Raw genomic sequence first — 11925 nt, forward strand, 5'->3', positions numbered from 1 at the left:
TGGACTTAAGAGCTTACAGCATGTTTTTTTTTTTACGTTATTTACTGGCAAATACGTACTATTTTTTTTTCAATTGGACTTTATGTACCGTATGCGATAATTTATGCCAATGAGTCAGGGAGTCAGGTGATCGTGTTATCGCATGCTGTAAACTTTAGTGAATTGATCCCTATGTTAACAAGTTTCACGATTCCCATACTGTGATTCACTGCCCTGCCAGTGTCACAGATACATAGCAATAGCAAAAAGGAGGGATAAGCCTAAAGTTTAAGTCTCTCAAGTTCAAACAAAGTAGCAGCTTGTATTAGCAATATTAAGAAAATGCATTCCTCTCCAGTAAAGCTGCATAAGGAGACATCTGCAGTACATGGCTTAAATCTGCAGCCCAGCTTAATGTAGCTGCTGTATCCACACTCTAAGAAAGACGGAGATAAACTTGAAAGTCTTCAACACTGGTAAAGTTTTCCTAGAGAAGTCTCTGCTGAGTTGGCTACATAAGGGACATCGTAAAGTTTAAGTCAGTGCCTGAAACAGGGAGGAGACACTGTCAAAAACATAAATTCCATGAGATGAAAAGCCCAGACTTGAGGCCCCTTCTGAAGGAGAGAGTATATGGTATTTTCTATGGTACGCTCATCGGCAAAGATCTTTGGTTGTAGATACACTAACTTCTCCAGGGAAACGACCCAGAAGAGGTATGTTGGACTTGGAAGTGGTAGGCAAAGCATAGGCGAGTACAGCTGAGGGACTTTCAGTTAGTGTAGCTAAGCAGGGCAGGGGTTCAATGCAGCCCCCTTATTGAAAATACTGTTTCTTACATTTATGGTGCCCCCTGCTAGGTGACATGAACTCACTAAAGGTGTAAGTAATAGTTTTTTTATCAAAGCTTCTGATGGCGGAGACGGGCTAGAAACCCTATTGGTTCCACTTTACTTTGCTGCAAACTGAAATCAGGTCCCGTCCCTCAGGATCGCCAATGGGATGGCTGGAAAAAAGAAGATACAGTGCGGACAAGATAGTAGTCTGGGATCAAGGAAGATAGCTCAAAGAGTAGTCAGATCCAAGTAAAGTGAAGGAGTAGTCAAGGTAATTAGGGTTGGCAAAAAACAGACAACTGGCGGGCAAGTATTACAGCTCTTTAGCTCACAGGTAGCTGGCAAAAAGACAGCACTAGCCACTTCAAAAGGCTGAAGCTAAATTAATCTTTTGGTCAGAGACCATGCCCAGTGTTGTTTTACAGAACTCTGTAAGTCTAGGCAGGGATACTGCGAGCACCACTGGAAGCCCTGACAGGGATTATGAAAGAAGGCATTTTGGATATCCCGGCAGGATGTTCTTGCTGTGATTGCCTGGCATTGTTAGCACTGTCAACCTTGTCTGTGTTTCAGCTATCTGGGGATTCTAAGGGAAGAAGTTCCAGAAGTCCTGGCAGTTTTGGCCCAACCTTAAATACAGAGTCCTGTGAGCTGGAACACAGACAGGGTTGACACTGCTAGCAATGCCAGGCAATCACAGCAAGAACACTAGTAAGGAATACCTGCCCCTGTTTTCTGACTAGAGAGACTTCCAGGATTTAAAATAATTGCCATGAATCTAACAAAAGCATTTGATGATAAAACAATCTTCCAAATCAATTTAAAAAAATATAGCAGAGAGGAAAGAGACACCCAGTCACCTGAGGGCATTAAGCCTAACCGGCATGTTGTGAGGTGAGAGGGGTTATAACCTTAAAGGAGCCGACCTTCAGTTTTATTGGAGACTAGTATCCATTTCTCCTGTAGACATTGAAGAACAAAAAAGATGTGTTGGGCGCTTGTGCCGAGGGATGGGTCTCCAATTAGGTGAAAGAAAGGGGGAGGAGGGGGGGGGCAGTCTACATAAGTAGTCAGGACTTCTAGGTAGTACGATGTTCCGGGGCTATCACAGAGGGCAGCGCTGACAGGCAGAAGCAGAGATCCCGCTGACAAACAAGAAGAAAAGAACTGGCGCAGCTGAGTGTAGCAGTAAAGATTTAATGCATAACATTAATATAAACTCTTAGGAAGTTTGAGGAAGGAGCTTTGTACGCATGTTCCAAAACGCGTTACGTCATCATTGGTAGACTTGCGGTTCACCGTTGTCTAAGCTTGATCCGGCTCCTCCTATTGGCCTCCCCTGGTGTCGTCATCTCCTGGCTGCTGGTCGGCCTGAGGGCGGAAGCGCCACATACAGGAAGGGATTCGGGAGCTATGAGGACAAGCATCTACCTCCATGTGAGTTTATATTAATGTTATGCAATAAATCTTTACTGATACACTCAGCGGCGCCTGTTCTTTTCTTCTGTAGACATTGAAGGTCTGTGTAAGGGCAGTTAAGGCGATTGTAAAGTCTCCTTTTTTTCCTATAAAAATAAAAATCATGTTATACTTACCTGCTCTGTTGCACTGGATTTGCACAGAGCAGCCCGGTTCCTCCTCTTCTCGGGTCCCTTTATGTGATCCTGGCTCCTTCCTCCTGTTCAGTGCCCCCACAACAAGTAGTTTGCTATGGGGCATCTGAACCGAATCACAGCTCCCCGTGTACATCTAGACATGGAGCCCCAACCTGACTCCGCTTCCTCCCCCTCCTGATTGGCTAGCTGACTTTGATTGACAGCAGCAGCAGCCAATGGCGCCGCTGCTGTGTCTCAGCCAAATCAGGAGGGAGTATCTCAGATAGCTGAGACACTCGTGGACATCGCTGGACAGAGAGGGACCTCAGGTAAGTGTTAGGGTGGCCAAGGGGGGCTGCTGCACACAGAAGACTTTTTATCTTAATGTATAGAAGAGATTTTGGCTGTAGCCACAATGCATAACCGCTGCTTCTTTTCTGCTGAGGAAGACACAAGGGGTTGGTTGTGTATGCTTTGATAGTGACTTCCACAGGCACGAATACTACTTGTAAACCAAAAGTATAGTGCAGTGTGTGTAATAGAGTGATATGGGGCACTGTGTATAACTGAGATGTATTAAAAACCCCTAAGCTCTTAGAGACCCAGTTTTACAGGGGAGATGCATGCAGCAGAGATAAAGGGGTGGAGAAGGTGGAACAAAGCCAGAAAATCACACAAGTATGTTGGATGGCCAATCACAGCTCTCAGGAAAGGCAACATGATTAAGAGGGGCAGAGGAACGGCTTGTATATGCTATGGCAGATCTCACCTGTGGTAAGGATACTTGGGGAGTAAATAGTTTGTGCTGCCAAGCAGATCTAATTGATGGCATGAATACTTTACATGAGCTATGTCTACTAAAGTGCAAATCTCATTGGTGGAATGGATATTGGAAAGTTAGCTGTATATATTGAGAGGCAGATATTACTGGTCCTCTCCTCCTGTCCTTTCCTTCTTTTATGTGCAGGACATCAGTAATTTCTGGAAATGTAAGTAGATGCAGACGCTGATATAAACAGTAGGAAGCACGATTCCCCTCAATGTACTTACTTCACGTTCACGTTCTGGATTGGAGCACAAGTTCAATCTGGCCAAGGGACTGTTTGGTGCACTGTTTCCTGCTGACGATGAAAGGCGAGTAGTACGGTTTGCAGGAGATGGAGGGGCAGGTGGGGGTTTAGGAGACAGCCTGAGTGGACTAAGATGAGAAGCAAATTTGTTGCCATAGGTATCCGACAGAAAATCGCGAACCTTCTTGTCTCGGGACTGCTGCAGGTGGTAAGTTGTTGGGTTCTCAAGGTGTGTCTGCACCTGTATAAAAATATAAATATTAAATGCAAATATATACTAAAACACACACACACATATAAATGCACAAACAAGTTTGTGCACCCTTACCACAGTTAAGGATAAAGGCATGAATAGTTTCTAAAATGTGATCAGATCTTTATATAAGTCAGAAAAAAAAACACAGTGCTATTTAACAGATGTCAGGCACACACACACAGTGCATCTTGAAACAATTCACAGTGCTCCACTTTTTCCACATTTTGTTATGTTACAAAGAGCCCTGCGGATATAGATTTGCAGTCATTTCTTGCATACAGTATATTAACATCTGTGGTAATGACCATAAAAAAAAAAAAAAAAAACAATAAAATAAGAGTGGTATCTTGCTCTGTGTGCAGAAAAATCATTCGTTCTGAATTCTAATATATGTACACAATGGTATGTTTGGGGGGAAAAAAATGTACACTAACACAAATACATCAACCCAACTGTGAAGCACGATGGAGCAGGTAAAATAGTAAGGGGCTTCTTTGCTCCCACAGAAGTTGGATGGCTAGTAATCCGTAAACCATCAGTTAATGCCAATCTGCAGGACAAGACATCTGTCTGAGAATTAAAGTGACACTAAAGCTTCCTTTTTTTTTTTTATTCAAACATGGTCTATACTTACCTGCTCAGTGCAATAACCCTGATGGTGGCGTTTCCAAAGCAAGTCGTGTGCTATTGGGGCACCTGTGCAGGTGCACTCCCAAGCCAAGCTGTGCGCATACATAGACTCACCACAGCCATGCCCCCGCTCCCTCCTCACAGGATTTGACAAGTCTCCTCCCCTTCTTGCTGTGACCCAGAAAGCGGCATGTATGACATCACTTACGGATCACCCTGTCACTTTCCCCGGCTAGCATAGCCGGGAAGGGATGTATTGCATTGCAAGACATGTTGTGGAGCCCAGAGCTCAATAAAGAGAACCTGTCACCTAAAAATCCTCAAATAGGGGACTTTTTGTACCCTATGTGATGGAAAAAAAAAACCCTGCAAAAACGGCTCTGGCAGCAAAAGGGTTAAAACATAAGACCTAATCTCAGTGCTAATTGATACTGTAAATATCTCCTCGGCAACTTTAAAAAGCATTTGGTTAAGGGTTCCCAATAAAAGAGCTTCCACTAGTTACTAAAGATAATGGCTTACATACTCTTCCATCAATTACAGCATTTGCTTAATAATATATACAGGAATTATGTGTACCTTACATGAAGAACAAAGCTATTTACTTGTCTTATTCCTCACATATCCCATGTGTGTGCGTGTATATATAATTATTATTTATTTTTTTTATTTATTTATTAAAATATATTTAGAAAAATGAATAAAATATATTTATTTTCCCCACAGAAAAGGTTAAGGGACAGAGTGTGGATGAGTACAATAAGGTTGTGGGTACAGGATTGTGACTATGGAGGTTTTCTATTTGTTTTATTTTTTTATTGGTTGAACTAGATGGACTTGTGTCTTATTTCACCCTATTTAACTATCATAGGTTTGCGCAGTCTAGTGCATTAGGGTGTGCACCTCAAAGCTCCAACACATATGTGTGTGACATATTTGCTGGCCTCTTCCCCATTCTCTATCCTAAAAAAATGGGGGGGGGGGTGGAGCAAGGGGGACACGGGCAGCAGATAGAACAGAGACAGGAGGGGTGGCATATATTGGTACCGATCCCCTGTATTTTCCTCCTGTGGCAGCTAAATGTCGGTGATAAGGAAAGGAAGAGAAGCCTACTTTCAGCTGCTGCAGGAGGAAAATACAGATCCGTTCCACTAAATTCCACCCCCTTTGCCCCCTCCTGTCAAGGTATTGGGGGGTCAGCAAGGAGGGATCGCGGTTTAGCTGTCACCTGCCCGTAATTGACAGGAAGTTTGCGATTGATGGGTTGCCAACCCTAGGATTAGGCTGTCCCCAGGCACACCTGGCACACCCCTTGCGCACACCTATGGTAACTATGTAAGGCTGACCTTCAAACCAATGGAAATTTTCAGCAGAATAATATTCCCATGTAGTGGAGCGGAGTTAAAATTGTCCCTGCAATACAGACTTTGACAGAAGGGAATGCCAAGAGCTGTATTGCCACTGCGGAAGGCAAACAATTATTGTCAAGTGTGAGAATGGTAATTACACGAGTGAAAGAATATGTTGGCATGCAGTGCTAGGAGGCAAAAGATAAAAGCTACTCGAGCAATGGCCTGGATAGGACACAATGAGTCATTTTAACTTACAGGAAATTACAGTGGTTATCAGGATTGAATACATTACAGAAAGCAAAATGCCTTTGGCCCCACCAGCTTAAAGTGACTGTAAAGTCAGAAGGTTTTTTATCTTAATGCATTCTATGCATTAGGATAAAAATCATTCTTTGTGTAGCAGCTCCCCTCAGCCCCTCTAATACTACCCTGAGCCCATCTCTATCCAGTGATGTCCACAAATGCCTCGGCTGTCCCGGGATTCTCCCTCCTGCTTGGACACAGCAGCGGTGCCATTGGCTCCTGCTGCGGTCAATCAAAGTATTTCAGCCAATGAGGAGAGCAAGGGGGCAGGGGGAGGGGCGGGCAGCAGCGCCATGTCTTAATGGAAACAGGGAGGTGTGACTCGGCTCCAGTGCCCCATAAGCAAGCTGCTTGCTGTGGGTCAACAGAAGGGAGGGGCCAGGAGAGCAGAAGAGGGACCCGAGAAGAGGAGGATCTGGGCAACTATGTGCAAAACTAAGTACAACATGTTTATTATTTTTATTTAAAAAAAAAAAAAAACAACAAGACTTTACAATCACTTTAAATTGTTCTTGAATGCCATGTTAAGAAGTTAGAAAAACACCAATACTACAGAAAGATGCTACATGTTACAAGCATTTGAACAAATGTAAATTATACTGGAGATGCCATGTTGCAAACCAACAAAATAACCATTTTCCAGGTGTGCATTTATATTTTTTTCAAATTTTTACAATGTTGAAATTTTGCTAGAATGCTAAAGAACAATATTCCACTAAGCATTAGTGTCCAAGGTGCTCCTGTATCTGTGTTCTTTTCCTTCCAGAACTCCCCTCTTTATGTTACATAGTTACATAGTTATATAGTTAGTGAGGCTGAAAAAAGACACAAGTCCATCCAGTTCAACCTATGATGTGTGTGTGTGTTTGCTGTTAACCGTACATTGTATACCCCTGTATGTTGTGGTCTTTAAGGTGTCCATCCAATAGTTTTTTGAAACTATCAATGCTCCCCGCTGATACGACTGCTTGCGGAAGAGAATTCCACATCCTTACCGCTCTTACAGTGAAGAACCCCTTACGCACTTTAAGGTTAAACCGCCTTTCCTCAAGTTTTAGTGAGTGGCCACGTGTCTTATTGTATCTCCTTTCTCTGAATAGTTTGTTCCTTATGCTAGGGTCGCCAGTACAGTATTTGTACATTGATATCATATCCCCCCTCAATCGTCTCTTCTCCAGAGAGAATAGGTTCAGTGCTTGTAGTCTTTCCTCATAGCTGATGTCCTCCATTCCCCTAATTATTTTTGTTGCCCTTCTCTGGACTTTCTCCAGTTCCAGCACATCCTTCCTGAGGACCGGTGCCCAGAACTGGACAGCATACTCCAGATGTGGCCGGACCAGAGTCTTGTAGAGTGGAAGAATAATCTCTTTATTTCTGGAGTGAATCCCCTTTTTTATACAACCCAGTATTCTGTTGGCTTTGCTTGCAGCGGCTTGGCATTGCATGCCACTTCCAAGCCTGTTGTCTACCAGTACCCCCAGGTCCCTTTCCATCCTAGACTCACCCAGAGGTCCCCCCCCCTAGTGAGTAGCTTGCTTTCTGGTTTCTGGCCCCCAAGTGCATTACTTTACATTTTTCTACATTAAATCTCATCTGCCATGTAGTTGCCCACCCCGTTATTTTGTTCAGGTCTGCTTGCAAGATTTCCACATCCTGCATAGGGCATGCCTAATTTAGTATCATCTGCAAATACTGAGATTGTACTAGATATCCCCTCCTCTAGATCATTTATGAATAAATTAAACAGGATTGGTCCCAGGACAGAACCCTGGGGGACCCCACTTTCCACACCCGCCCAATCAGAGTACTCCCCATTAATAGCCACCCTCTGGACTCTCCCCTGGAGCCAGTTCTCTATCCAGGTACTCACCTTATGGTCCATACCTATCTTCCTTAGTTTGTACAGTAAGCGTTTGTGGGGAACGGTGTCAAAGGCCTTAGCAAAGTCCAGATACACCACATCCACAGGCTTACCTTTATCTAAGTGGCAGCTCACTTCATCGTAGAAGGTTAATAGATTGGTTTGGCATGAACGATTTTTCATTAATCCATGCTGATTACTACTTATAATACCGTTTTCATTACTATGTCTGCAGGATATCTCCCTGCCTTTACTCTCTTAAAACTGATTGTAAAGTCTTGTTTTGGTTTTGCACAGAGCAGCCCCGATCCTTCTCTTCTCGGGTCCCTCTTCGGCTCTCCTGGCCCCTCCCTCCCTTTGAAAGCCCCCATAGCAAGCTGCTTGCTGTGGGGGCACCCGAGCCAAGGCACAGCTCCATGTATCCATTCAGAGCTGCAGTTCGGCCCCGCCCCCTCTCTCTCCTCGTTGGCTAACTGACTTTGATTGACAGCAGTGGGACCTAATGGTGCCGCTGCTTTGCCTTAGCCAATGAGGAGGGGAGTCCTGGACGGCTGAGACAGTTGTGGACATCACTGGATTGATATGGGGCTCAGGTAAGCATTAGGGGAGGCTGCTGCACACAGAAGGTTTTTTTATCTTAATGCACAGAATGCATTAAGATAAAAAAACCTTCTGACTTTACAACCCCTTTGGGTAAAAGCCATCCAGTGCCTTTAAAACAAACACTATAAAACAGTGGGCAGTAATCACTTAGCCTCTACACAAGCCAACATGTTTCTCAGTGCAGCGACAGGTATTCTTTTTGCCATCCTCTGACTGAGAGTTATATATAAAAGTCAGTAGAGCAAACTACTTCCATTATACTGAGACCCTGCTGTAGCAAATTGGATCATGCTTTGCTGGGGTTTTTTTGCCTTCCTCTGGATCAACTGCGGGTATGGTTGGGTTTTCTTTACTGTTTTATGTTTTTTTATTGGTTGAGCCAGATGGACTTTTTCAACCTGACTAACTATGTAACCATGTTAGCTTTTTAAGAGAAAAAATAGACTTCTTGGTTGCCATCTGCTTAGTAACATAAAATCTGAAGATGTATATTTTAGTTCTGGAATAGTCACAAAAAAATGGGAACATTCTGCATACATTGTTTATCTTTTCTGCTGAAATCCAAAAAGCTCCCATAGGATTTAAAGTGTACTTGAGTTAACAAAGAAATTATATTTGCTATGTTATAGCGAACGTCTAGAAGTGTTCATTGTGTCTAAGCACTACCCTGAAAAATGTACTTTTTGCCTGGAGTTCTAAAAAAAAAAAAAAAAAATAGAAGTATACTTCCTGGTATGGAAGTGTAATCTTGTACCTACACCCTTTATTGAATATCTGCAGTGTGAGATCTAAGCCGCTGCCTCCTCTGAGTGCTAGTCTTAGAATATTTATAGAGTTAAATTTGGTTACTGTGCTCCTCACTGTCCTCTTTGCTGGAGGCTCAAACATGGAGATGCAAAGACCTGGCTCTACCAAGATGAGTGCCTCAATAAAAAGACGCAGTGCAGCACAACGATCTGTTGTATGGAGACCATCTGCAATAATTGTAGTTAATCCTTTGCTCACTGCCTGCTTTTTTTTACATTTTTTTGCCACAGGTTTCAGAGTTCAGATCCTCACACTGGAAAACTTACCTGTAGAACCTCAACAGGAACAGGTGGTGGTGACTGAAAGGAAGCAGGTGTGCTGATTGCAGGGGATGCATTGGAAGTCATAAGTTGATGCCTCTGCATGAAATGTTGCTGATGTTGCATCTGTATCCGTTCTCGCTGTTCTTCCTGCTGAGCTTGCTCTCTCATCAGCTGCATTCGTAATCCAATCCGAGAAGCCATGATTGCAGGAGCACGGACTGGGTAGCTGTTGACCCCTGCAAAAAACACATATTTACAGCTTAAAATGACAGAATCACTCTCCAACAAATAGCTTTCTTCTCAGGTTATTCAGGAATCTTGCTATGTATAATGGGTATTCCACCATTAAATAATCACACATATACTACATGCTACCTTCATATACTAAAAGATGACATTTATTCATAAACATTAAGGAAAAGTTTTCATTTTCCTTAAAGACAAAATCCAGCCAAAACAGCAACAAAAACTTGACCGGATTTATTTTTTACCACATTTACAAGAAAACCCAAGCTGTTCATCAAAATTGACAGGGGGAGGGACAAACTATTACTTTGTTAAGGTTATTATAATGGTATCAAAATAATATGCTGCAACTGGTCAAGCATCCCTGGCCATGCTATAGTTTATTTCCGTCACTGTGACTTTTCCTAAATGTGGAGAAAATATTTAAAAAATGCCATGAGAAAAGTAAAGTAAAATCATACTGAATACGATTATATACATTAGCTCCATACAGTTATTAGAACACAATATTTGTAACAGTGGCTTTAGTTTTTAACTCTAGTGTGTTGTATTATTACCTCCCTTTAGTCTTATCTAACATTGTTCACTGTTTGTGCTGAAAACCACCTACTGAGGAAAAGCAGACGACTAGGTCATCACCTGGTTCATAATGTAGTTCTCAAAATTTTTCACTTAGCAGCAATATACTTCATGTTCCTTTGTTTCATTGCTACGACTGGTTTTAGATTAACACTGTTCAACTCATTGACTGTTTTGAGCTAGAGCTCAGGGGAATTTTAGAATAAAAAACACCTAAAAGACTTTGCAAAGAATGCTGAAATAAGTCAGAGTAGTAGGTATAACTTTTCTAAGAAACATATGGAAGTTAAATAGGTATACACAACAGAATAACTCACTAAAGCTTATTATGAATCCAATATACATTTAGTTTTTTTTTTTCATCTGTCTACCAGAAGAGGAGCCCCAGTCACAAAGAATGTGACCTGACCTAGTTCTGAGGTTCTCCTCTAGCCATCTTGGCCACTGGCACTACAGTGTATGTAACCGGTAGCAGATAGTAGGCGAGAAAGGGATCACTTTTTTTTATCTGACAAAATTTATTGAAACGTCTGCAATGTTATCCTTGTAAAATAGGAAGCAGGTTGAGCAGAGCTCATACAAGTAGTCGATTAAAATTCATAGTTAAACACCAAAAAGAGTAATACTAAATACCTATACAAAACGTCTAACATCTAAGCAAAGACAGAAGTAGAAAAGTAAGCAGCCATCAAGGTGTATCTGAGTGTATCATGGTATAAATTACCCAAAAGTAGAAGAGGGGTAAGAGGGGAAGGGGATATGGAAGGATTAGGGGGAGAAGCGAGTAGGGGAGGGAGGAAAGTAAGGGGTGGCACTGAAGAGGAAGAAGGACCACACAATCAGATAGAGTAGCCATCCTAGCGTCCACCCAAGCCGACTAGGGGAAGGACAGCATTGATCATAGACCTCCAGGCTGACACAGTTAGGGGATCTGCTAGTTTCCACATAGAGAGGATTGTTTTTCTGGTATAATATGCAGTATAAAATATAAACAGCTTCTGGTGAGTGGAAGCATGGAGATTATCAGTTATACCAAGCAGGAGAACTAAGTGGTATAAAGTAATAGTGACAGCACTAATTGCAATAATGACAGCAACTATAGCTAGCAAAAAATATTGAATATATGTGAGGGGTAGACCATGTGAATAAAATTCCCCACTTCAGTTTGACATTTAGGGGAATTTGTGTGCGCCGTGTAATAGATGGCCAACAACCTCTGTGGAGTGTAAGAAAAACCCTGTGAAGGAACTTAAGCTGAACTAGATCATCTCTAGGCCATGAGAGGAAGATACTGCTGAACCCCCTCATCCCAGTCTAGTTAACCGGTTGCCGACCGCCGCACGACTATATACTGCGGCGGTCAGCCCCGGCCAGGCAGAGTGACGTATCGGTACGTCACTCGCCTGTCACTGACTTGCGAGCCTATAGCGAGCGGGCGCGCGCCCGCCGAGGCGCGCGCCCGCCGCGGCTCGTTCACAGGCAAGTCAGTGCGTGTGACCGGCGGACTCGATGTCCGCCAGTCACACTGCGATCGCTCCTGTGAAG

General features: G+C 43.0%; 1 protein-coding gene across 1 annotated transcript in view; it reads right to left on the reverse strand.

The window, feature by feature from the left end:
• TFEB (transcription factor EB) overlaps window positions 1-11925 on the reverse strand; it is a 132992-nt gene that overhangs the window by 17132 nt on the left and 103935 nt on the right. Inside the window, exons 2-3 of the mRNA XM_082247623.1 lie at window positions 9559-9791; window positions 3467-3721 (exon numbers count right to left, since the gene is read on the reverse strand). Coding sequence (XP_082103749.1) covers window positions 3467-3721; window positions 9559-9756 — 453 coding nt within the window. The 5' untranslated portion in view covers window positions 9757-9791. The remainder of the gene's footprint in view (window positions 1-3466; window positions 3722-9558; window positions 9792-11925) is intronic.

This window comes from Pelophylax lessonae, assembly GCF_965119305.1.
Source record: "Pelophylax lessonae genome assembly, chromosome: 2".
Lineage (NCBI taxonomy): Eukaryota > Metazoa > Chordata > Amphibia > Anura > Ranidae > Pelophylax > Pelophylax lessonae.